This window comes from Coccidioides posadasii, chromosome 2 (genome assembly GCF_018416015.2).
Source record: "Coccidioides posadasii str. Silveira chromosome 2, complete sequence".
Lineage (NCBI taxonomy): Eukaryota > Fungi > Ascomycota > Eurotiomycetes > Onygenales > Onygenaceae > Coccidioides > Coccidioides posadasii.
The window spans coordinates 6,864,988-6,890,693 of record NC_089408.1 but is presented as its reverse complement, the minus strand read 5'-3'; the positions used below and the strand labels follow the sequence as shown (position 1 = coordinate 6,890,693).

Sequence of the window (25,706 nt, the reverse complement as noted above, 5' to 3'; positions counted from 1 at the left end):
TGAAGAGAAGAGAAGAGGAGTGGGAAAACGAGGTTCAACATGACATGCAGGTCGCAAGGGATCTCCCCACAACCATGCATGTCCTGCAGCAATGGTGGATGGAGATGTGCTTCGTGTGCCATCTTGGTGACCCTCGGGATCGCCTTTGACAGGGACCTGTTGCAGTCCTAAAAACAACAGGTCGTCCAGTAAGCACTATTAAAATCAAGCAGGCAGCGAGGAAGGTTACAGATCTTCCCGTCTCCGCTAGTCACTCGTTAGTTGGCTGCTCGGCTTCGACTTCGACAGCTCCCAAGCGACTAACCGCCATCTCTCCTCGCCCTCGAGCACGACAAAGCTTCAGGATTCCTGCAACCTTCAGCCTGAAAGAAGAATACTTCTTGGTGTATGGGTTATTCGGTAACCATGTGAGTTGACTTCTGCTCCCGACGCCCCAGGTATTCCCTTTTTTTCCTTTCTTTTTCTTTTTCCCTCTTTTGCAATTCCAGAAATAGCTTCCGCAGCATTCGCTCAGCCTTCCATCTGCCCTTGTAAAAAGTCAAGGTGCTTTCACCTCCAATCAGGGATGTGTGCTGCAGCTTGCCCTTTTCGAGAATGCGTCCGAGGACAAAGGACCGTCGGAAACGAGTATAGTGAAGCACCTTTGTCGCCGTCGGTCGATAGTCCTTCTGCAGGTCCTAGCGAACTTACTTCCCGGGGATCTCCACTCAAACTCACCTGTTCGCCTGCACACCCGCTCTCCAACCCCGGCGCGCGCCCTCATTCGCCTTGCTTTTTATTTGAATTTTTGAATTTTTATTTTCTTTTCCCCCCTCTGACTGTCGCTCCTTGCGCTTCCTCGCCTTCGAGGAGCAAAAGCCCAGAAACTTGCTTGTCGCCTGGAGTCGCATTTTCATCGTGTCACGTTGTTTTGGCAACAGAGGACTTTCTTCCCCTCCACAAGTCACTTTTCCTTGTCTCCTCCTCAGTGGCTGTCCTCGAGCAACGTCATTGTTATTATTAACGTGATCTTACAGCATACAACCACTCTCTACGCGACTCGCGCCGCTCCACACTGTCGTTATCGCGATTGTTTGTGGTTGATTGTCACCTCTTCCCACGGTTAGCCTGAAGGTTTCCAACTGGTCGGTTGGTGAACTAATTCCATCCCGGACCGGATTCGCCTGCCATCTCGAGTCCTCCCTCTGCCGCCTCGATTCGAGAGCTTGACAGTCCAAATATGGCCACGGCTCCGGCTCTTACACGCGGTTGAATGCCAATGTACCGATTATTCCTCGCCTACGGAGCAGTTATCCCAGCGTTTTGTGGGTCCAGCTTTCCCCAGTGCCACATCCCCACCCGAGCGGGCGCAACAATCCAGTCTTCCGCAACCGTGCAGTGTGCATGGTGAATATCGCCATCGAGGCCGCTGCGGTTGTCTTGAGCGTGGTTTCATCGCTGTCGGTTGCTGTAATTGACTAGAAGTGAATTTGAATTTTTCTTCGGTTCCCTTTTCTCCCCGTGCGGCTTGCTTTCCAGCGGTCTGCTCCTCTCCCGTCCTCCGTTACCGCCATTCTACATCGCTGCGATGAGTCGAGTCCTCGAACCCCCATCAAGAAATCCTTTCACAAGGCCAGTGGAGATGTCGACCGAACCCAGAACCATCCCCGTCCTCTCTGCCTCTATCTCGCCCTCCGACCCTTCCCCAGGTGATCCTATGGACGTCAGCCCGCCCGCTTCCGCTGCAATGGGCCCGCCGTCGCAAAGCAGCCCTGAAATTGAGCAAGCGCCGACCAATCATACCAATGGGAATATAGCAGAATCAAATGCATCCCAAAACAATGCCTCTGGACAACCCACTGGTGCTGCAGCTGCGGCACAGCAGCCCAAAGTGGTACAAACGGCATTCATACACAAGCTTTACAGGTAGGACGCGCACTCACACTGCTGGAGCCGTTTGTTTTCGAATTTCTCTAACACGAATCTGGCAGCATGCTGCAAGATCCGAGCATTCAGCATTTAATATCCTGGTCGAGCTCAAACGAGAGCTTTGTCATGTCCCCATCGTCGGACTTTTCAAAGGTTCTCTCGTACGTCGCCCAGCACACTTCTCTCGGAGGATCATGTTGACTCATTTGCACCAGACAATATTTCAAGCACACGAATATTTCCTCGTTTGTTAGACAATTGAACATGTACGGGTTTCACAAAGGTAAAGTCACCATCACATTTCTCGGAGAGTCTTTGCTAACTTGCCCGCCAAGTGAGCGATGTTTTCCATACCGGTTCGCCCGATTCGCCGATGTGGGAGTTTCGACATGGAAATGGAAGTTTTAGAAAAGGAGACTTGTCAGGCTTGCGCGAAATCAAAAGGCGCGCGTCAAGACATGCATTGATCCATCGCGATTCGTTCTCAGCGCATAAGAACAACAACGCCTCTCAACCAGGCACCCCTGCAGAGACCGTCCCAGAGGTTCCCGACCGAGTTGTCAATCTCGAACATTCCCTCTATGAAGTGCACTCGCGACTAACTCGTATGGAAGATCAGCACAGTCTACTGAGCTCAAGATGCCAAGCACTCACAGAGAGTTTAATCCGTTGTCATCAGGTATGTATTCCGTATGCATCCAATTGGGTTTCGGCAATAAACATTAAGTTGTATCATTAGTGGATAAACTTGATGTCTCGCTTTATCACATCACTGGTTCCAGATGCAGATAACCCCATTCACCGAGAAGGTAAGTCTGGTTGTGTTGCAATCGACGAAGATCCATTCTAATTCTGTCAAAAAGCCGCCAATATGCAACGAGAAGTTGCCAGACAGCTTGAACTTGCGCGTGCACCCGAATCGCCGAATGATGTGCTCATGCCGGGACGACAGCCTTATTTCCAAAACTTGACCGTTGATACCGGCCCTCCGCTATCTCCCCGCCAAGTTGCTGAAGACTCTCGAAGAGCCTCTCTTGCTCGCCCACCAATACCGCCCCATATCTCTATCTCCCCGCATCGATATGGGTCTATTGGTGGCGCGAGTAATTCTGCTAGTTATACTAGGCCGCAAGTCTCACCGCACCCGTCGGGACCACACCCTCTGTCTGTCTCCTCACCACCCGGCGCAAATATGGGTAGACGTCATACTTCAGCCGATATTCGGCAGCATGGCTGGCCAACTCCCGGGCCTTCGCCATTTTCCGCTGGTGCAACGTCCTTTCAGTGGCCATCGTCACCTCAACGAGCACCCAATGCAGCTGATCAACAGGTCCGCGATGTGCTCGCCAAATATGAAATGGGGAAACCACGACAACAGCCAGGTACTCCAAGACACGCGACGCCACCGCTATCACTAGACCCCGCCCAGCCTTCGGAAGGTGGATGGCCGACTGGAGGTTCCAAATTTCTCCGTCCTACAGAGTCCCTTCCAGCAACGAGACGATCAAGTATGGCTAGCAACGTGCATTCTCTCCTCAACCCAGCGGAGACTAGAGAACGTGCAGAGGAAGAGGATGCTGCAACATGCGAGGATCGGAAACGCCAGCGACTTCAGTGATTGATACTCTTCACCAAATGAATTATCATCTACGGTGCTTTTTCTAATCGCACCAGTCGAGCCACCTGCTATTTGGAAAATGCGAATTATATCTCAATATAGTCGCATGCCAACCAGCTCTGTCCCATGAAACTATGACTTGATTATTCAAGTATGCTTTAGCTCTGCAAAAGCCGCTTTCAATGGCCTGACCTCTTGGCCTCTTTTCATTCACTAGTGCAGGGTTCATAAGCCATGTTTGAATACCCTACATCTGGCTTTCGTCGCATGTTTTCATGCTGTACTTGTGTGTGGACTAAACCACAAAAACACGCTCGTTCCAACCCTGAATGAAAGGTGAGAAGTGGCCAGTCGCTGTTGCTGACTAACCACAATCTGCTCTTATCCTGCCAAACTGTTAGGGAGTTCCCAACATTGTTTTCTTCTATTTTCATTTCTCAAAATTTCTTGGTCTCCAGTCACCAACAATGTGCCGCCTCGCTATCAGACTTTTTTCCCCTGTAATCATATCAGTTTCCTGTGCCTTACTTTTCCACATCTGATGGCGCTGCCCTGATTGTTTTCACTTCTCACAGATTTCTCACCAAAAAAAAAAAAAAGAAAGGAAAAAAATCATTGGAACTTTTGTCCATGTGTATGTGTTCAAGTTGTGTGAGTCTATTGTGTTGGTGTAGTATTCTTTTGTAATTGAGAGTGGTTCATACCTAGCTATCCCTTCGAATACCTTGTTTCTCTGTCTGCTTATTTCTCCATTGGTGCTGTCCCTTCATTTTGGAGGAGTTGGAGAAACTGACACCACAATGACGTGGCAGTTATGTGAATTTGGACCCCAACATGTGAGGTGTTTGTATTGATCCGACAACTGCATCATTTGTTTCTTTTGTATGTACCACTTAAGGTTTTCATCCAGATGCTTGACTCAATGTTTCTGGTTTGACTCAGCAAAAGAGGACGGAGTTCCAATTGCCAAAAACTTCAGCGCTAAGATCTTAACCTTTGTGCTTTAATATGCATGGCAGATTGTTGATGCTCTTTTTTGTCAAGCCAGGGGCATCTGCCTGGCTGGTGCCCCATATCATCCACGTTTTAGATTGGCGTGGTTTTTGCTGGATGAGTGTACCTATATCATTTCCGGAGCGCATACCCTATAAGATGCTCGAGGAAACAGTGGTTTTCCCATCAACATTGAGTGCTAAGGCTGATATAAGTTGGATACAAAGCTAGGTACATTGGCTATAGCCCAATTTACCAATTCGTCAATGTATTGAAGGTAGGAAGTCCTATCAGCAACTATCGATGAAGGCACTGTCCCAGCGACAAATACCTCTGTAGATATTATTCATAACTAAGAGGCATGAGAACTGTCCTGGCCACTCTAACCTGACTGTTTTGCCCACCCCCGCCCATCCTACCACTACCTCCTCCCTTTAGTGACATCTTATCAGAATGTCTTCACGATATCCCCAAAGAGATAGAGATCAGCCCGCTCTGGGCAAGTTGGACGACACTATTTCAAGTGATGATGACGGCAAGCCATTGATACGTAGACGAAGATCAAGGAGGAAACAGTTGACAACGGGGACACAATCTCTCGCGAGAGAAAGACATCTAAGTGAACAAGAGCCAGAGAACCCGCCCACATAGTGCACTACTGCAAAATCAAGCATGTAAGTAGTCTTAGAGCGACATCTTGTGATGAAACGCGTCATAACTCGATTCGTTCGCGACTAATGTTTAGATAGGCATCCATTTCGCTCAGTTATTGGAGTTCGCATTGGCAGCGCACCAGAAGAATTCTTGATTCATCCGCATTTCCTCATCAAAGAGTCGAAATGGTTTAACACGCGTCTGCAATCTCCCTCGACGAAAACATTGGAGCTCGCGGATGTCCAGCCCGATCTGTTTTGCACCTTCGTCGACTGGCTTTATCGTGATTGCCTCCCGAGTCAGGAAAATGAGGCGGACCCGACTCAATACCAACAACTGATAGAATTGTATTTACTGGGGGATAAAGTGGGCGTCGAGGCCATCAAAAGCAAAATCGAAGCGAAGATTCAAGGCACTGCCTTCAAAGGGCGATTTAAAAATTCCGTCGAGTCTCATTCAACAGGTATACGGATCGGCTGCTCCAGGGTCGAAATTGAGACTCCGGGCGGCGAATATGTACGCTATGGGAGCCATCGCTGGGCCAAAGGAGGATCTGAATCGCGAATTTTTACATGATGTAATTGACGTCCAACGTCAATTGCTTCAAAAGATCGAAGGTAGTTCCGAGAAAGGGCATATCGCTGGAAAGCAGGAGAATAAACGACAGCGACGATTTGGGGAGTTCACACCTCAGGCCAAAGAAACAACCCTGAAGTCCGGCGCAACGATGGCACATATATCCAAACTGAAAAGTTACCCTGGGCTTCTTAACAGCTTTCGCCAGTTGAATGGGAAATAGACGGCTTCGCGCATATGCCTCAGTCACCGCCTCTTTTCGCTTTTTTCTTTTTCGTTCTGGTGGATAGAAGTTCGTCGAGGTAGCTTCCTGCTCTCTTTGTGCCGAACTTCTTCCTTGTTGGCTCAATGTCTCCGTCAGGTTCTACTGTATTGGCGACATTCTTTGAATGCGATGTTTTCTTCTTATTCCGTGTGACCAAGGAAGATCTGCTTTCCTCTTCGGTTTCAGAATCCGAAGTAGGGGACGGAATCGGTTTGTTGGTTCTGTTTTGTTTTGTCTGCTGTCCGCTGGGATTCCGTGATGGAGTGATTGTCTTCGAATTTCTACCCAATAGCTGTTTTCTTAATTTGTCGTTGGAATTGAGCTCCGCGCGGTTGCGACAACCATCAGACTGGCTATTTGGCAATGGAGCACCGAGCCCAAGTCTGATGAACAGGAGAACATATTAGCTATTGAGCGGGCTCCATACAGATGTTAAGTCATTATTTTGTTGACGTACTTTTCCGGCACTGGAGTAAATATCTCGTCTTCCTCTCGCTGTAGCTCTTCCTCCGTCTTTTCATGTGCTATCTCTTCTTGGGTTTTCGGAGGGAGCCAGGATGCGATCAGTCTCTGACTTCGAGCCAATGCAACACTTGCCCGGTTAAAGATGACTTCGGCCTCTGTCGTCGAGCTCGCCATGCCGCCAGAAGATCAATTCACAGCTGGCTCTTTTATCGTAGTTCGTCCGTAGGTCAGGCTCCGGCAGCAATCGCTCTGGCTGCCGATATCTCGCAGGCGTGGATCAGCCCGCCCGATAAGTTTGGGTCGCCGGACTAATGCTTTTGCGTCACTAGTCCCAAGGCGGCTTAGCGCAGTGGCCCTGACAAGATCGGGACGCCTTCCCGAGCACTTCACCCAATTGGGCAACCAGGACGTGTCGCGGGAAAATCTTGGGGTAATCATTCAGACGCAGTTGTCTCATCGTCCTCCGGCCTCTCAATTTTCTTCAACTTCCACAGTTCTTCTCCAGCCCTTCTCTTGGTTTGTGTTATTTAGATTGTCTTTTTCCATCATGTTTAAGCTCGCGCGCAGCAGACCAATTGCTGCGGCCTTCAGGCCTATCGTGGTAAGTACACTGTTGCCGCCTTTCTGTAACATGTCCTCTTTCATGAGATCCCGCTTTGCAAAGACCGCAACGCTGACATCAATCCGCCTCTAGGAAACACCTCTCAGAAGCGCCCTTCAAAGCCAAAAAAGAAACCTCTCCATCCACGAATACCTTTCCGCCAACTTGTTGAAATCTGTTCGTAAACATAGATCCACTCCAGCCCTGTCAGGAGTGGGCTCGACGCTAACAACCACAATAGTACGGAATCGGAGTTCCCAAAGGCGAGGTCGCACGCACTGCGGATGAGGCTGAAGCTGTTGCTAAACAGCTAGGTATGCACTCTCTCAGTTCCTTTTTTTTTAAAAAAAAAAGAAACCCTCCCAGCTCTAATACACTGCGTTAGGTGGGGAGGATGTGGTCATCAAAGCCCAAGTTCTGGCCGGCGGTCGAGGTAAAGGTACTTTCGACAATGGTTTGAAGGGAGGTGTTCGTATCCTCTACTCGTAAGTGGAATCACCTTATCTTCTGTCGTGCACACCCCGTCCTGACGTCCAGCGCAGTCCCACCGAAGCCCGAATGTTTGCAGGTCAAATGATCGGACATAAACTCGTCACTAAACAAACCGGAGCTCGCGGGCGCATCTGCAACGCTGTTTACATTTGCGAGCGCAAATATGCTCGCCGAGAATTTTATCTCGCCGTTCTTATGGACCGCGCTTCTCAATCCCCGGTGATTGTTTCTTCTTCGCAGGGTGGTATGGATATCGAAGCTGTTGCGAAAGAAAATCCAGAGGCTATCACTACCACAAAGATCGATATCAACGTCGGAGTCACCGACGAAATCGCTCGCAAAATCGCCGCCGGCTTAGGCTTCTCGGAGCAATGTCTCGAGGAGGCAAAGGACACTATCCAGAAATTATACAAGGTTTTCATGGAGAGGGATGCTACCCAGATTGAGATCAACCCCCTCGCTGAGACTACAGACTACAGAGTTCTTGCCATGGATGCAAAGCTCAACTTTGACGATAACGCCGAATTCAGACAAAAGGAGGTCTTTTCTTGGAGAGACACCACTCAAGAAGATCCCGACGAGGTCAAGGCGGCTGAGTTTGGATTGAACTTCATTAAGCTGGATGGCGACATTGGCTGCTTGGGTAAGTTGAATTGATTCTATTCGTATACATTCCATATTCTAACCTCGTCAAGTCAACGGGGCCGGTTTGGCCATGGCCACCATGGATATCATCAAGCTCAACGGAGGCAATCCGGCTAATTTCTTGGACGTTGGCGGTGGTGCTACCCCATCCGCCATTAAATCGGCCTTCGAGCTTATCACTAGTGACCCGAAGGTTACTGCCATCTTTGTTAACATCTTCGGAGGTATTGTGCGATGCGACGCCATTGCCCAAGGACTTATCAACGTGGTCCGTGACATGAACCTTCGTACTCCTATCGTCGCCCGTTTACAGGGCACGAACATGGAGAAAGCTCATCAACTGGTAAATGTTTATCTCCTGCAGATTTGACCGGTGGTTGCTAACGTATGCTTTCAGATCAACGATTCGGGACTGAAGATATTCTCCATTGAGGACCTTCAGAATGCGGCCGAAAAGTCGGTCCAGTTCTCAAAGGTTGTCAAGATGGCTCGTGATATTGATGTTGGGGTCGAATTCACGCTTGGTATTTAAGCGCACAGTGGCTAGTTGCTATCTCCTTACTCCCTATCTATACCTCGACACATTTCCAAACGAATCCATGCAACGCCGCAACTTTTTCTCTGTGCTGCTAACTTCTCCTTCGCATTCTGTCAGACGAAGAAGGACCTCAATGGTTGGCGACAGCTGTCGCCCCGGATTCTAGGGGCTATGGTTGAATGGAGATCCTTGCCACAGAGATAAGAGAATTTGTTCTAATAGAGGCAGATTTGGTAGCCAGGGAATATCCACGCAATGGATACTCCAGATTTCCCTTTGCCCAACTTTCCTTCCTCCGTGATATCCGTGATACAAATGGCCGATAATGGCATTCGTTTACCCTGATGTATTTTACTCGTACTTCCCGTCATTTTCCTACTCATTGTATAGGATTTCTTTTTCGACCAGGTAGAGTTTTGGAAAATTGCTCAATATTTTCTTTTTCTATACTCCGAAAATTTATTATTAGGCGCACTTCAGCCATAATTGTACACCTTATGGGTGCCACTTTTCTCTGACACTGCTCATGTTTGCAAAGTCGTCGCTCTATGTTTTCTTCGCCTTTTTCTTTTCCTCCAAGAAGGCCTTCCTCAACTTTCCCAAGTTAAACATCCGACTTAGCGCCCACTGAAATAGTCCTACCCAGGCCCATCCAGCGCTCAGGAACCACACCAAGTTTGCTTTGTTTCCAGCCCAAATCCACTTCTTCCGTCCCGGCCCTCTGCTCCAGGGCCATATCCATCTCCAGGGCGCTGAGCCATACAATATCTGTGTGACAACGGTTTTGGCATAAGCTTCGTTGGGCATAGCGCCGTGTTGGCTGTGGGTGACGCGCCGCGCATAGTCGTTGCGAATGGGCTGGTAGAGGGAGGTGGGTAAGAGGGTTCGTTCAACGCGCGCTATGCGGGATTTTACGCCACCGGTGATGATGGTTGTTACGTGGACGCTGATTAGGATATTAGCTATTTGTATCTGAACCGTGAGATTCATAACGGGGGATGGAGGATCGAATGGAAATGAATAGGCAATACGAACCCGAGTGGCGCCAATTCTGCTCTCAGAGTGTCACTGAAGGAATGCAGGGCTGCTTTAGAAGCATTGTATACAGAGCCGAAGACATAAGGTATTATCTGCGAATCTTTGGTTACTGCTCTGGCTTCTAGAATATACAAGAACGAACGATGATGAATTCCGTACCCCTGCAAGCGAGCCAATCTGCACGATTGTGCCTTGGGCTTTTATGAGAAGAGGGACAAAAGCCTGGCACATCATTATGACGCCGAAAAAGTTCGTTTCGAAAACCTGTCGCGCCTCATTGATATCCGCATCTAGGGCCGGAACGGTATAATCTGGTTGATGGTTTAACGATATGTAGCGACCAACTGGAGATAGATGTCTACATACTCTGGCCACTGTGACTCGTGATGAATGTCTCGTTAGTATGACACCTGAGCTTCAAAACAAATGATGCCAGACGACAGGGAGCCACTAACGCATTATTGACAAGATAATCCAGTCCCTTATCTGGTCCCAGCAGCGAAGCCACCTCGTCGCGGCAAGCTAGTACGCTTCTCTCCTGGTCGACCTCCAGACTCAACGTCTCAATTCCTCGATCGGTCAAGTCTGCGATAGTAGTTTTGTTTCTCGCGGTCGCGAAGACCCTAAGGCCATGCCGCTGGAACTCTAGAGCTAGCGAGTGGCCGATGCCACCGGGCGAACACCTGAAGTCGAAACTAGGTTAGCTTTCTGGCTTTCTCTTGTAAATACGGCCGAACACGAATTTCAGAGCTCACCCGGTGATAAGGACTGATTTGCGGTTGTCCATTGGAGTGCAGCGATGTCCGGTCAATTAGTTAACTGCAGAGTAGCACAATTAAATAGAGGAGATTGCTCCGTCGTTGATCAAAAGCACCGCCCTTGAGCCCTGGCGCGGGCGTTGAACCTCGTGCCTCCTCGGGTGTCAAACTTTCGCCGCCACTGATTCACATGCGCGACCCCAGACCAGACCAGAACCGCCGAGACGCTCTTTCGTAAGTCATAGACTATTCTCCGGTTCGGACGGGACGTAATCGCCGACTTGTTAGATAATCCAGCCGTTTCCGCTGCCGACAGCTGGTCGTCTTCAATCCTGTTTTGTATAGGGATATATCTGGCGGCCGTTGGAACTCAGCAACGGTGTGGAGCGGGTTGACGGGCCCGGATATGAGTTCTGCTCGACGGCTGGCTCCTGTGGATCTCCGCCTTTGCAGAGTTGGAGCTTCAACGGGCTTGGCTTCTGGCGAACCCAACCTTGGTCTCGATCCATCCGCACCAAAAACTTTTTTCCAAATCGATTAACCGGGCGGGCACGGTTTTCGCCTCCTGTACATTTCAATATAGTCAAATGACCGGAGCTACTCAGCATAATTAGATTTGTGCGAGATTCTCCCACGGTCATTCATTCGCCCCAAGGACAACTCTCGATCTCACCCGGACTTTGATGTGCTCCACAATGCCGATGCCCCTGCATCTCCCGCTGAAAGATGAAGAGTTCATGTCAATTACCAAGGCATCTTCGCAGGCCTGGTGATGATGGGTACAGGACACCAACCATTGAAGATGTGGAGGAGGATTCCGCCTCGGCTGTGGCATTGCCGCCAGAGTCGTTCGATACTGAGTTAACGCCAGTGCCAACCGTCATGTCACGATATCGTCGAAGCTATGTCTCTCAGGCTGATGGACATCATCTTAACGGGGATGAACGAAGGCCTTCCGTGCCGGGCGCAGACCATTCTGTCACAGGCGCTTCCTTAGCCCTCGTTGACAGGGTTCCAACTAAGCTCTCTTGGAAAGAGAGAATGAGGCACTTTACTTGGGCATATTTCACCCTGACCATGGCAACAGGTGGTCTGGCAAACGTGCTCTACAAAGGTGTGTCCTTCCTTCCCTACCGTTGACGGTGCCACAGCCATATGTAGATGTAAGGATCGCTAAAGGTCTTTAGTTCCTTATCGATTTTCTGGTTTGGATACCATCGCCATCATAGTATTCATCACGAATATGGCACTATATGTGATTATATGGGCATTACTACTGCTGCGGTTTTATCTGTTTCCATATACATTCAAAGCGTCATTTCTCCATCCGACAGAGTCCCTGTTTGTTCCTGCGACTATTGTGTCCTTTGGTACCATCCTCATCAACATCGCGCAATATGGACCGTCCCACACGGGAAAGTGGCTCGAGAACGCCGTAGTTATTCTGTTTTGGTTTTATGCAGCCCTGGCTGTGGCAGCATCTTCTGGGATATACCTTGTTCTGTATGCCTTGGATTTTATCGCTATCTATGGTTACACCCAATGCTAATTTTGAGGTAGATGGTCAACGCAGACATTCACCATTGCTCAAATGACCCCTATTTGGATATTTCCTGCCTATCCCATGCTGATCATCGGTACACATGCCGGTACGTTAAGCACAAAGTTGGCCCAGGAGAATGCATGGCGCATCATCATTGGAGGCAACACCATCCAAGGCGTTGGCTTTTTAGTGTCCATGATGGTGTATTCCGCTTTTATCTATCGTCTGATGACGCAAAAGCTGCCCAAAGAAAATTTGAGGCCCGGTATGTTTGTTTCTGTCGGCCCGAGTGCGTTCACCGTCGTAGGTCTTGTTAGCATGGGAAGCAGTGCTCATCGGGCCGTTCCGGAAGGATTTCTGGGAGACGCGGCGCTTAGTGGAAAAATTATTTGCCTCACAGCTTATTTCGCATCCCTCTGGCTTTGGGGGTAGGTTCTTGTTACAACCAGTGCGATATGTCTCTTGCTAATCGCTTTCTACAGGCTCGCGATTTTCTTTTTCTTCATTGCGGTATTCGCTCATACTTCAACCGTCGGAAGCTCGACGATGATATTCTCTATGACTTGGTTTTCCTTTGTGTTCCCGAACACTGCCTTGGTGGCTGCTACATTTGCAATCGGAGAAGCATTCTCAAGCCGCGCTATAAATATTATTGGTTGCGTGATGACCGTCATGCTGTTTTGCACGTATTTCTTTGTCGTTTTTATGATGATTCGAGCGATTAAATTGCGGCACATCTTATGGCCTCAGAAAGGTGAAGACAGAGATGAAGGAGGATTTAGGACCGTCGGCCCTCATGGCCCCTCCAGCTAATCTCGTGTCAATGTGAGGGCGCAAAATCCGGTTTTTATACCTGGAATCTAAGTTACTCTATCTACAAGGCCTTCTAAGTCGATCTACCACGACCATTTGAGGCTTGATGTTCGAACAGGAAACATATGAATATCAAAGGTGAGCATATCTCCGGAGCTGTCCTATCCTGGTTTCAGAGTCATCACTGGTTGGACCATCTTTACAATCATCGAAGGATTAAAACAAAAAATGAAAAAAAATGAAAAAAATTCAGACCACCTGCCGAACCTTTCCCGTCTCTACTTCATACACCCACCCAGTGATAGGAATACCGGGAATCACTAGGGTCTGTTCCTTCAGCCATTTCACATCGGCCTTGACTGCCTCCTCCAAATCCGGGAACGGTTGAAAGTCTAACGCCTCAACTTCCGATTTGACATGAGAACCAAGATTATTTTCCGTGACAGCGCGTGCGGCGTCGTTGGTGAATGTCAGCATTCCACAACCGGTGTGCTTGACGAGGAGAATTTCTTTTGTGTTGAGCAATTGCTGGGAGATGATAATTGAACGCAATGCATCACGGGAGTTAGCGCCTGCGTTTCGGATGACGTGGGCGTCGCCGAGATCAATGCCAAAAGCTGCTGCTGGGTCGATTCGAGCATCCATACATGTCACTGGGGAACTAGGTTAGGTAATCTCGGTATTGCTTGAAAACGGCCTATTCCGGGGTCACCCACGGACAAGGTAATGCTTTGCTGGAGGTAAGGCAAGATGGCCTTTGTCAAACTTCGAGGCATATTCTGCGTTTTTGGCTTGCAGGTTCAGTTGAATTGGTGTTGCCATTTTGTGTTCCGATCCGTCTGATAGATGTCTAAAAGAAGTATATATTGAGTGAATTGAATCGTGCTCTTCGTCTTTTCAAAGGTTTAAGCACCCAGCAGTTGGAAGTTGGAGATATATATATACATGTATATCTACGCATAATATGGCGTATTCTTTCAAAGGAAAGGGCCGGAGTCAAGGTTGATACGTGTTGCCTGAAATGTCGGAGCGGCGTCTCAAACACATGTCATACTTCTCCAGTTCCTGTGAGCTCCGTACTACTCCAAATCGCGTACTCTAGTGCCTCTATGGCCTCAGAGCCCCAACAAGACCGCAATTCCGGGCCTGCAGTTCGCTGACCGGAGAAGAGCTGAAATGACACCATCCTCGCCAGTTCTTCGTGTTTGGGACTAGGCGAGGAGGGATACCCACACGCCGGAATTCATTCATGCGATTTTTGACGGGATTTGCGGAGTGCGCTGCCGTGGTTCACGTTTGGAGGTCGATGGCGGGATCGTTTTTATTCCAGCTGGCGCCCTCCCGTTCCACGCGGAAGGGGTTTCGGGATCGCGAAGTCGTGGTCGTGCCAATTGAGGTCTCCTGGCGTGATTATAAAAAAGATGGACCGCAAATATGGCATAAATAGACCAGCCACCTACATCTATTTTTCTCGGAAGGACCTACGAGGCTACTAACCATATGTGGAAGCTATAGGAACCACAGAATGTGAACTCAATAGATGTGCGTGCCCTTGCTCCCCTCATCCAAAGGATTGTGGGATGAGAAGCAAGACAAAAACTCTGCATTGGATCAAAGAAGATCTGAGTTGCTAAGCTGGAGACTAACTACATAGAGACTAGTGTCTCAACACCACCCCCTAGACTCCAGCAAGTACTGGGAGAAGACAAATTTCTAAATACATAAATCCAACAAATCCAGAATCCAAGCTGATTCAATAACCAAATGAGTGGAATATTTCTTAGTAAATAATAAGCAGAAGTCCAAATTGGAGATTAAGCTTTAAATCTGTTGCTGGTGTAATGTTGTTGTGGGTTATGTCACTTTTATCAGTGTTTGTGTCATTCTAATCAAGCAAGTATAAATGTAGAATCCACATTGTTGAGATTCAATATCTGTAAGAATTCTTTAAATTTTTGTTTTTCAAGTAGTTTTGTCAAGCTGTCTGCTGGATTCTCTGTTTCTGGTATATGATAGAGTTTCACTCTTTTCTCTTTAAGAAGCTTCTTCACAAAGAACCAACACATATCCATCCACCTGGTGGTCAGTGTGTATGTTAGCTTGTGAGCTAGTGCTATAGCATTCACACTATCTGTATATATAGAAATTGGAGCTTTTGCTGGAAGATCAAGATCTTGTAAGAGCTTCTGAATCCAGAGTGCTTTCTTCATAACAGAATCAAGAGCACAAAATTCTGCTACTGTGCTTGACAGTGCAATAATCTTTTGGTGTTTTGAGCTTCATGTGACAGAAGTTCCTATATAAAATAATACATATGCTTCTGCTGAGCATTTTTTCTTGCAGTCTTGGTGACTAGCATCCATATAGACTTGTAATTCTGGGATTCCAGGCTTTGGAATGCCTCTGAGAATTAGATCTAGCATGGGAGATTCTTTCAAATAATGCAGTATTCATTTGCTATATTCTAGGTGCTCTAGTATTGGCTTTGTAGCAAATTGTTGAAGTTTGTTGACAGCCAATGTAATATCAGAGCAGCTCTTTATTAAGAGCTAATTAAGAGCTTCAAGAAGCTGTTGCAGCCAGTTCATAATACTTTCAGTAACTACTGAACTAGGCTCAAGCTTCTGTGTAAGCTATACTTCTTCTGCCATAGAGATGGTCTGGATTGTTGAGCTACTCATGTAGAATTTGGCAAGAATCTTTTGAACATATAATTCTTGAGAGAGGTAGATTATTCACTTTATATGATCTTGTTCAATTTTGCAACCTAGGAATCTTAATGATTTGCCTAGAGATTTTATAGGGAAGCAGTCAGACAGCTTGTTTTTGAAATCAGTAACAGTTTCTTTTGTAGGAGCAGCAATAAGGGTGTCATCAATGTAGATTATTAGTAGCAGGCTAGACTCTTTATTTATGAATACATATGGATCTGTACGCTTTAGTGGCTTTAAACTGATCTCTATAAGAGCTTTTATAAAGATCTTCTGCTAAAGATGTCCTGCTTGCTTCAGTTTATACAGAGCTTGCCAGAGTCTGCAGATGAAGTCTTTTCTTTCTGTTTCAGTTGAAAGGCTTATGTAGATCTTATGATGCTTAAGTATGGTATGCAAGTAGACTGTAACTATATTAACTTGTTTGCAGTGCATATCTTCAACTGCTATTTTTATAAGTGCAAGCTTGATAGCTGATTCAGTGACTACAGATGCAGCAGTCTTGTCAAAATTAAGACTAGAGTGTTGGAAATTACTGCATATAATCTATCTAGCATAGAAGAAGATAACATAGCTGTCAGCATTCACTTTCAAGTCAAAAACTTATTTGCCAGATAGAATCTTAGCTATAGAATCTATTGAATCTGTCTTAACTAGCTCCTAAGTATTGACAGCTTCTAGCTTCTCAATTTGTTTTTCTATAGCACTCTTCCATTTGCTAGCATATTTGCTAGTTATAGCTTCTTTGTAGTTGTGTGGAACCTTAACTTTGTAAGCTAGCAGGTTGGCTGCAAGATAGAAAGCATAATCTCCATATAGTCTTGGTGATTTGTCTTTAGTTGTATGGCTTGATATGTGTCTTGTGGGCTGAGAGTTCAGCTTCATTAAAGTTATAGATTCTGGTTCACATGTAGGCATGGATTTAGTGCTCTGTCCTGGTTCTTCCAATGCATCTCTGAATATCTTGTTGTGGATTTGGCTCTTAATCAAGTTATTGTTGCTATCTCTATTATATAGAGGCTCTGGTGTTTCTTTAATAGTCTTATGAACAGGCTTTTGAAATCTCACCATGTGTTCAGATGCCAGAGAAGTCTTCTAAGATGATAATATTATTGTTTGAAGCTGTGGGCTGTGTATTTACTTCTGTATCCAGAAAGATATTAGAATCTCAGAGTTCTCAATCAGATTAGCTTCTTGAGCATGTGCCTCTGTAGACTCTTGTGTTGAAGCTGGTAGAAGTCTAGTAGCAGCTTGCTTTGTCACTTTTATAGCTTTCTGCTTTGGGAAGCTTGAAATCATAAAGAATTCTGTAAATCTATTCTTTGGCTTAGAATCTTTCTTTTTTGGGAGGTCTGGGATGGCATTGATATTCTTGTTGAACTTGGCATTGTGTGTATATATAATTTTGCCAGTCTTCAGAATCCAGATCTTATAAATATGTCCATTCTTGCCTTTATATTGGAGCGGGGTACGATGGGATGCCTTGTCAAAGTAGGCGAGTTGGTTGATATGGTGAGAGCACAAGAAAGGTGAAAAATCACCACATAGTAAGGGTATGGTCGAGTAGTAAGTGTAGAGATAGATATGTTCTAACAGATGCCTAAGCTTGCAAGGAGTAATAGTACTAAAGAGCCCTGTACTAACACAGGCAGCTCTAATGAGAAACAGTAGCACATTTCATGAACAAGAAATCTTCATATTCTCTAACTAATAGCTGAACTGGTAGTAAGAAATGAGTGTGTAGAAAAGAGCAATGGTGCATGAAGGTAATAAGCAAGATGCAGGGGCTACAGGTGGTTTATATAGCTCAAGAATAGTAGCTTTGGGGTGGTTTGCACCTCAGACTGGAACAATCTTTGTCCTAATAAGATACCAGAATCCTCACTACATTTCCTTCTGGCCTTCAATGTTGGTGTCCCCTGACAACAAACAACATATAAAATAAAACAAAACCAATTTAGTAAAATAAGAGAATAATAAATAGTAATGAGCAGTCTGGTAAGGAAAAACATAGGAAATAAGAATAAGGAGAGTGATAGCAGCAATCCCTAATAGTGATCATCATGATTCTCTTCTTCTATCAAGTTCTCAGGAGAAGGAGAAGGCCAAACTGACACTGGGTCAATGTTGTTATGCACACAATGCCAATAGGATTTATTACCAAAAGCTTTCTTTTCAATTTGGTAAGTCTTGACAATGGCATCCAGAGCAATTCATATGGTCTTTAGGCACCAGTTATTAATGAAGTCCTGAGCCTTTTTGTCATCAGGGCCAAAGAGAATATCAAGTTCCTCAATTACCATAGGGTTGTCCCACCTAATTCATTCTACCAGAGCATCCAATATAGCTCCTAAGCCTTGTAATTGAATAGTGGTAGGGAATCAATATGGAACCAATGCATAATAATTTGAATGGCCAGATGGAGACAAAGGCCCTGGAACTAGATCTCTATATGCAGCAGAGAGCTGGGACCATGTACCAGCTTTATTGACTTCTAGATGTTCATGGTTCTCTTGAATTGCCACATACCAGGGTAGCATAGTGCATCAGATCTTTTTGCATGGATCATGGGCTCCATGGAGTAGCAGAGGGCTTGTAATTTGGACATCACCAGGTTTGCAAATGACATCAGTCCACCTAATACCAAATTTTCTTTCATCATCTTTGGTATACATTGTATCTTTAATGTGGTGAATATAGCCATCAGTAGATAAGCCTCATTCTTCAACTAGTCCCCATCAATTCTCTAGGTGGTTATGCATTTCTGGCAAGATTTCTGTACAGTCACCAGGCTCTTCTGCAGTTAAGATCAAGAATTCTTGTATCATATTAACACCCCTTTCAGTAGTAATAGCATCTGGAACATTGACATCAATATGGCAAAACCCAGTTTTATCCCCTGGCTTAGCATACTTGGCATAGTATGGATAGGAGATTAATTTCCAAGCATGGTCAGGTCTTGTCAGTATGTACCATAGGTAGTACACAGAGTCCTGGTGCATAAGTTGTTGGCTGATACTGTGATACATTATTCTCAACCATTCATAATTGTCATGACCTTCCATCATTCACTGATGATGGTAGTACATGTTGTATTCACCATTGACCTGGGTGAGTACTGTAGTGGTGGCGCCTTGTAACTTATCATTCCACCAGTGCATTAGCTGGAGAATGACAACAGACCCAGTTGTTTCCCATTTCTTCTGAAGATTACTGGTGATGAACTTGTTAACTTCAGTTATTTGTGTGTATTGGTTGAAGTCAAATGTTCTCATGTTTGTGACCAGAGGGATAATTGGCTGATGTTTAAATTTGTAAATGTCTAAAGCATCTTCAGTTCTAGCTGGTCTATTTGCCAAATGGAACCAGAGGTAGATGCTGTCATCAGTCTTGACTGAGCTAATATTGCAACAATTCCTATGAATGTAAGTCAAACAGTTAAGAAGCTCCTCCCTATTAAGTGTGTGAGTCTGTAAACCAAGTTTTGAAGCCATTAGTTTAGCATGGTCATAGCATAGGTAGATGTCAGCTTTCTTATTACTAAAGGTCTTTCCTAACTGCTTCAGGATGCAAATAAGGTCCAACTCTGAACACATTTTTGTACTCTTTATCTTTTGGAGAAGCTACTGTTCAAAACCACAGCAATGGCAAGTACCAGAGCATACTGCCATGACAGATTCTTCTCATTTATGTTGGGGTATTTCCTTGTCACTTTCAGGAGAAATAATGGACTCATCTTTGTTGTCTAGGCCTTGGAGGGTTTGGTGTGCTGACATGGCTGTGATTCTTTCACTGTGGTGCTTCAGAGCTTCTGATTGGCTGGGTGGATTGGCCAGCACACTGGTGAATCCAAATGGCAGCTGTGATTGGCCAGTTTCCAATCCACACAATCTAATCAACATTGTACTATGTATAGAGGCTCCCAATACATTGTGGCTATGCAGCATCAACATCCCACCCATTGGAACATCTCTTGATAATCTTGGTGACTGTGGTTCTTCTAGTAGACCTCAGGGGCTGCTTGCAGTGGGAGGGCTTCTAGCAATATCCTGAATTAAACATTGGGAGCTAGATGACTGTGGAAGAGCCAACAACTGTAGAAGACCATAGTTTCCAATAGTCAGTCCTTGTTGGTGTAGGGCATCTCTTGAAGGAAGTTCACAAGCATAATCAACTTCTTTGTCAGCTGTAGTATAATCACCTGGCAATATAGCTAAGCTTCAGCAATGTCCAGCTCCTGTAGCATCTAGTCTTTGGAGCACTGCACTGTTAATATTGTTGGTGAACTTATCCTAATCCTTGTAGACATTTAGGGTATGGTGAAGCTTTTGTGCAGCCCACAGACTCTCTACTTTTGGCCATATGGCATCAATCCTGTCTATCCCCCATGTAGCAACAAGCCTATTCTTGATCTTTTGCATATCAATGCAACATCATTCAACATTCAGGGTAACCTTTTGAGCATCATGGAAATTGGCTTCAAAATTGGCATGCATAACATGTTGTCAAGCTCTGGATCTTTCAACATATCAATAGAAATGGGCCACTAAGTCAGTGACTACATCAGTCACTCGCATAAGTGTGTTCATCAGCTCAACTTGTAGACCATATCAATGGTGTGGAGCTTGGTTATCAATGTATTCCATAGCTGCTGTTAGATTATTGAAGAAATGGCCATTCAAGTTGACTCCACTGTCTCTGGTAACAACCAGGCCTTGGTTTTCAGTTGCTGGTGCTAAAGAAGGCAGGTTGCTTCATCCAGCCATTTTTGAAGAATATCAGAGATCAAAAAATTTGCAAATGCCAGAATAACAGAATAGAAGGAAATGTTGAATCTGTAAAAAGAATCAAGCTTGAATGTAAAAGAAAGTAAAAGCTCCAGTAAAGAAAAATTGACCTTTAAATATCTCCAGAAAAAGTGAATGCTAAGCAAATAACAAAGAAAGAGAAACTTCCCAAAAGAGCAAGCAAAAACTTCACTTTGCAGGCAAATAAAAGAAACTTCCCAAATAAGCAAGCAAAAAACTTCACCTTTGCAAACAAAACACAACAAATTAAACATCTTGTGGAGGTATAACAACAGCAAAGCTCCAGTTATCTGATATAACAGTTGGAAATCACATTTGCTCCATTTCTCCTTGATCATTTTTATTTTCACTCTGATTCAAGAAGCTAACATTCAAGGAACTGCTAGAGAGAATGTTAGATCAACTTCTGGTGGCATATCTTTGAGAGATGTTCTCCATCTCTACATCAGAATCTGCTGAGCTATCATTAAATGGCTCCATTCCAGGTTTCATAAGGTACTTCTTTAATCTGTTTCCTGCAATAGATTCTTTGAGTTCAGTGCTGTCTAACTCTTCAAGATGATAGGCACCTAGTTCTTGATTGGCAGACTTAACTCTATAAGGTCCTAGCCATCAAAAGCACAGGGTGTTATTCCTAGATATATTCTGTTCTTCTTTGGTATTGTGAAGCAAGACAAGGTCTTCAGGTAGAAGAGAGTTGGTCCAAACATTATGGGTATCATCAAAGTATTTCTTATTTCTAGCACACATTCAGAGCTGATGATGAGCTGCTTTCAGGACATCCTCATCTTGTCTTTTGATTTGCCATGCTTACATCAGAAGCAGGTCTTCAGTTGTTCAAATCTTTCACCAGGGAATTGTTTGCCAAGTAGGAATCTCAAGTTCAATCAGAAGAACTGCCTCCTGGCCCATTAGCAATCTATAAGGAGAGATATCAGTACTAGCCTTAGTCATCATTCAATCTGCCATCAGAATCACAGGAAGATGTTTAATTCAATTCCTTCCAGTGCCATTGGTAGCTTTAGCTAGCCCATCAGTCAAAGACTTATGGCCAACTTCCACCATATCATTCACAGGAGGGTTATAGAGTGAAATAACAATGCATTTAATGTTGAATTTCTTCAGTAAGGTCTCCACAACATTCTTATTTTCTGGTTCTCCATCCATAACAAATTTGGCAGGCAGGCCCCATCAACAGATGATATCCTCATAAAGAAATTTGGCCACAGCTTCAGCTGTTGCCTTTCTCAAGGCTCTAGCTTCCATTTATCCAGTGAAGTCACATCTGGCAACAACCAAATAATTTCATTCTCAACAGGAAGGCATGTGCTTGATATCCACCCCAACTTTCTCCCAACAGGTAGGGGCCCAGGTAGAATGAAGCTCTTCACTCAACCTTTGCAAATCTCTTTGTTGACATTGAGAACAGTGCTTCATATAAGCAGACACATCTTTATACATCCCTGATCACTAGTATCAAGCTTGTAGAGCAGAGTATGTTCCCTCTCACTCTTTATGGCCAAATTCATTATACATCATGTGTAAAATTTGTTTGTGCTGATCTTTGTTGTCCACAACACATCTTAGAGACACACCAGATCCCACTTATCTAAATAGTTGATCAGCCTCCACCACATATTTAATTGCTTTTCTTCAGAATCTCACATACTCTTTTCCTTCCATGCCCAATGGTTTTGATAGAGTGGTTAGGTATCATGCAATTTTCTCCAATTCTTCTGAATATGTGGAGTCCAGTATCCTAAGGTCTTCACTATCAAGAGCTCAGCCAGCTAAAACTCTTATAGAATCCATAAAGGCAAACAGATCTTCATCTTCTTCAGATTCAGGCTGTTCTCTAATACCTAGTTCTCAGCAAGATAGTCCATCAGCAGCTGTGTGTTTTGTCCCAGGAACATGTTTAACAGTAAAGTCAAAGAGACATATCCAAGCTATCCAATTGGTAACCAAAGCTTCTGGAACATCTGTAGCAGTTCTATTAAGTTGGGCAACAAGAGTTTTTGCATCAATTTCCAAGATAAAGGGCACTCCATAGATATGATGTCAGAATTTCTTGAAGGCTTTCAAAACAGCTCTGCATTCTCATTTGCCAGCATCATATATTTTCTCTGAATCACTTCATACTTCAGATTCATATCATGCAGGATGTCAAGCTCCTCATTACTTCTGAATAATGCATTCTCCCCATTCTAATCCACTGGCATCAACAGTCACAGTGATAAGCAAAGGATCCTGTTCATAATTGATCAGAAGAACAATAGGGAATGAACATAACTTTTCTTTCAAAAGCATAAAGATATCATTTTGCTCTTCAGTCTATGTCCATGTAATATTTCATCAAAGCAGATAATGTAAAGGTTCAGTTATCCAACTATAATGCTCTATGAGTATTCAGAAATATCCAGCAAGCCCTAGAAATTCTCATAATTCTGTAACACTCATAGAAGTAGGCCAATTCACAATTTTAGCCATCTTGGCTTCCTCAAGTCATCATCCATCATAGTCACAGACCCATCCAACAACATTGACTCCAGACATGCAGAATTAAGATTTGGCGCCAGAGATCCTGGCCCCAGAGATTTCAACAAGCCATAGAACATAGTCCAGGTTCTGCAGATAGTCATAAACAAATCTTCTTATTCCTGGAAGGACTTCAGTTTCATCTTTGACACACAATCCTTTTACCCCAAGGTCATCTATAAAGGCTCAAGCAATCTCTGGAAAAACCTCACATATTATCTTCATTATCCCACATTGGGCTTGAGCTGGTGAATTCATTGCCCCTTGGACTAAAGTTGTATGGCAAAAGAGCTCAATAGAGATTGCAATGGCTGTCATATCTCTGCTTTCTTCAGCTAACAGAAAATTATTGTATCCAGAGAATAAGTCACATAGACTAGCCATAACAAGTCCACCAAAGTCTTCAGCATATTCATCAACATTAGAAGAAATAAAAGTATCCCAAATAGTAACTTTGTTGTACATATGTGCAGCATCAACTAAACAATATTCATCTTTCTGTTTCTTTGCAACCAGAAAATAGGAATTGGTATATGAATCATGGCAAGGCTCCAACATTTTAGCTTCTAACCTGTTCTGAATGATTTTAATTAGCTTATCATGTAGAGCATGAGGAATTTGGTAAGTCTTAGTCTGCCAAGCCTCATGGGGCTCTGTCCAAATAATCTGGGGAGGCAAGCATTCAGGATGAACACCACATAGGTCTTTGAATAATCAAGCCAACACCTCTTCACATTTATAAAGAACTGATATGAAAAATTCTTTCTCCCAACTTGTCAGTTCAAATCCAATTTTGAGTTTCTCAATTCTCTCATTTGTTAGCCATTCTCCAACAGGAAAGAGCACAATTCTAGGCCTAATATAGTCATCAAATTCACAATTAAACACAACACATTTCTCCTCAGGGTAATACTTATCCAAACAAACATCCACCCAATTATCTAGGCCTTCCAGCTTGCTTCCATCAGATTTTCCAGGTGCTAATGGCCTTATCTTATCAGCTTTCCACTTATAAGCAGTGCACACTCTTCAGACCTCTGAAGAAGGCAGCCCAATATCTCATCCACTATTGAAAATGTCTACCTGACACAATTTCTTCATGACAAAATCATGATTTTTGTTCAGAGATGCATAAATTGATCAAGCACTTTATGGAATAGGTTTGTGAATTAAACTGGAATTTATATCATGTGTGTAATGTTTGCAGTGAGCCATGACACTGTCTGGATTGGGAAGCAGAGGTCAGAAAATCCAAACTCCCAATGCAAAATTATTCTTGTCTTCTGATTGATCCATTTGATTCACCAGCATGCTGGTCAATCCAATTAGGCTTAGTGTGCTTTTGGATTCACCAACACCAGAATTATGTTTCTCCTCATCACTGTAATCACCAATGCTGGCAATGCTGCCAACACTCCCAACTTCCCTATTCTTTTCAATCTCCTGACCTTCAACCTTCTCATCATTAATTCTTATACTCATTGTCTTCATCACATCTTCTTCATCCCCCTCAGGCCTTGTATCCACGGGCACCTGCCTGATTAAATGCCTGTTGAATCATTTAAATGATTGCTGTTCAATTTATCAGTCACATATCTCATGTTGCTCAAGTTTAGCTTAAAGTCTTCAAAAACTAGGTGACACATTCATTCTTCATTATAAATTTTACAGTTCACTCCACCATCTTCTGAGGTGTTGCACCCCCAACAGACAGCAAATTGCCAAGGTCTTCCAAGAATAAGTTGCTGATCCCCTCCCTCAAATATAAGGAAAGGGGTATGTGTAATAATATCTCCAATTTGAACAGGCACTTTGTCACAAAACACATAAAAAAGAGCAACTTCTTCTGTTTGAACAACCATGGTCACTCACAGCTTATTTTTCATTAGCAATTTCAATATTTCAGCATACTTCCAAGACAACAAATTGATTTCTGAACCAGTATCAATCAACACCATTAATTCTTGTTGGTTTATAGTGACTGGTGCATATAACAAACACATTCCATATGCTGTTTTGAATTTTGGCACCATGGGCTTTGAAATAAGTCAACCAGAATTGATCTTTAGCTCAGGCTGAACTAGTTCAGAGACTCCAACCCTTACATGGCTTTTGCTAGTACTGTTATTCCAGTCTGATCCAAAGAACACTCAATGAAGCTTTGATGATACACCTATAAGCTTCTTGACTGACAATTCAACTTTTCCATTGAGAATTCAACCCATTAATTCATTGGCATCCATTGAATCACAGATCTGAGAGGATAAGCAATCTGTTGCAGAATATCTTGGTCTTTATTTCTCCACAGACTTGTTCTGAATTTCAGGCTTCTTCTGATTGATCAGTTCAACATCTTCCATGATATCATCATCAACACTAGCCTGATTATCCCAGTAAGTAATAAATTGTCTAGTATACTGAGTATGGGACATTGCAATCTTAGCTCTTTGATTGTTCTTAGCTTCTTTAACTGTTCCAATATTGACTGATGTTCTTTCTTTCAATAGTTCATATTCCTTATCCAAATCAGATTCTCCATCAGATATTAGGTATGCAAGCCATTCTGCTTGGACCTTTACACTGGTTGAATTTGCAGGAGGTGTCTCTTCTTGCTGATTGATCTTCTTTTTAGGGCTTGTTGACTCCAGAATCACCCATTCATTCTCTCCCATAGACCACACAATATACATGTTTGGGATTCCAGGTTTAGGAGTGACAGCTCAATAGTTTTGACTCTTAGAG

General features: G+C 44.4%; 7 protein-coding genes across 7 annotated transcripts; 4 read left to right on the top strand and 3 right to left on the bottom strand.

Moving 5' to 3' along the window:
• Nucleotides 1-1,567: 1,567 nt before the first annotated feature.
• On the top strand, nt 1,568-3,526 carry D8B26_004665 (uncharacterized protein; the record flags this gene model as incomplete). Its single annotated transcript, XM_003070433.2, has 6 exons — nt 1,568-1,905; nt 1,971-2,069; nt 2,124-2,191; nt 2,244-2,587; nt 2,648-2,717; nt 2,772-3,526. The coding sequence occupies 6 exons, from the start codon at nt 1,568-1,570 to the stop codon at nt 3,524-3,526; spliced, it is 1,674 nt and encodes a 557-aa protein (XP_003070479.2).
• A 1,277-nt stretch (nt 3,527-4,803) lies between these two features.
• On the top strand, nt 4,804-5,749 carry D8B26_004664 (uncharacterized protein; the record flags this gene model as incomplete). The annotated part of the gene is made up of 2 exons (XM_066124552.1): nt 4,804-5,138; nt 5,286-5,749. Exons 1-2 carry the CDS (start codon nt 4,973-4,975, stop codon nt 5,747-5,749), a joined length of 630 nt encoding a protein of 209 aa, XP_065980633.1. The 5' UTR covers nt 4,804-4,972.
• Nucleotides 5,750-5,754: 5 nt separating this feature from the next.
• D8B26_004663 (uncharacterized protein) lies at nt 5,755-6,653 on the bottom strand (the record flags this gene model as incomplete). The annotated part of the gene is made up of 2 exons (XM_003070432.2): nt 5,755-6,397; nt 6,472-6,653. The coding sequence occupies 2 exons, from the start codon at nt 6,651-6,653 to the stop codon at nt 5,992-5,994; spliced, it is 588 nt and encodes a 195-aa protein (XP_003070478.1). The 3' UTR covers nt 5,755-5,991.
• Nucleotides 6,654-6,879: 226 nt separating this feature from the next.
• TCA9 (Succinate--CoA ligase [ADP-forming] subunit beta, mitochondrial) lies at nt 6,880-9,164 on the top strand. Its single transcript, XM_003070431.2, has 7 exons — nt 6,880-7,080; nt 7,174-7,257; nt 7,322-7,394; nt 7,466-7,565; nt 7,623-8,215; nt 8,268-8,560; nt 8,615-9,164. Exons 1-7 carry the CDS (start codon nt 7,027-7,029, stop codon nt 8,747-8,749), a joined length of 1,332 nt encoding a protein of 443 aa, XP_003070477.1. The 5' UTR covers nt 6,880-7,026; the 3' UTR covers nt 8,750-9,164.
• D8B26_004661 (uncharacterized protein) lies at nt 9,145-10,840 on the bottom strand. Its single transcript, XM_066124551.1, has 5 exons — nt 10,549-10,840; nt 10,249-10,476; nt 9,953-10,167; nt 9,791-9,885; nt 9,145-9,701 (listed from the first exon to the last, which is right to left on the bottom strand). The coding sequence occupies exons 2-5, from the start codon at nt 10,250-10,252 to the stop codon at nt 9,302-9,304; spliced, it is 714 nt and encodes a 237-aa protein (XP_065980632.1). The 5' UTR covers nt 10,253-10,476; nt 10,549-10,840; the 3' UTR covers nt 9,145-9,301.
• Nucleotides 10,841-11,277: 437 nt separating this feature from the next.
• On the top strand, nt 11,278-12,907 carry D8B26_004660 (uncharacterized protein; the record flags this gene model as incomplete). Its single annotated transcript, XM_003070429.2, has 4 exons — nt 11,278-11,665; nt 11,739-12,054; nt 12,112-12,522; nt 12,577-12,907. 4 exons carry the CDS (start codon nt 11,278-11,280, stop codon nt 12,905-12,907), a joined length of 1,446 nt encoding a protein of 481 aa, XP_003070475.1.
• Nucleotides 12,908-13,001: 94 nt separating this feature from the next.
• Nucleotides 13,002-13,729, bottom strand: D8B26_004659 (uncharacterized protein; the record flags this gene model as incomplete). Its single annotated transcript, XM_003070428.2, has 2 exons — nt 13,002-13,560; nt 13,624-13,729. 2 exons carry the CDS (start codon nt 13,727-13,729, stop codon nt 13,157-13,159), a joined length of 510 nt encoding a protein of 169 aa, XP_003070474.1. The 3' UTR covers nt 13,002-13,156.
• Between the last annotated feature and the right edge of the window lie 11,977 nt (nt 13,730-25,706).

Excerpts from the sequence above, each read along its gene's own strand:
- TCA9 (XM_003070431.2), top strand. The coding sequence starts at position 7,027 with ATGTTTAAGCTCGCGCGCAGCAGACCAATTGCTGCGGCCTTCAGGCCT. Across the intron at positions 7,258-7,321 it reads CCGCCAACTTGTTGAAATCT|TACGGAATCGGAGTTCCCAA; the intron begins GTTCGTAAACAT and ends CAACCACAATAG. Across the intron at positions 8,561-8,614 it reads TGGAGAAAGCTCATCAACTG|ATCAACGATTCGGGACTGAA; the intron begins GTAAATGTTTAT and ends GTATGCTTTCAG.
- D8B26_004661 (XM_066124551.1), bottom strand. Across the intron at positions 9,886-9,952 it reads AGATTGGCTCGCTTGCAGGG|ATAATACCTTATGTCTTCGG; the intron begins GTACGGAATTCA and ends AAAGATTCGCAG. Across the intron at positions 9,702-9,790 it reads GCAGAATTGGCGCCACTCGG|CGTCCACGTAACAACCATCA; the intron begins GTTCGTATTGCC and ends TATCCTAATCAG.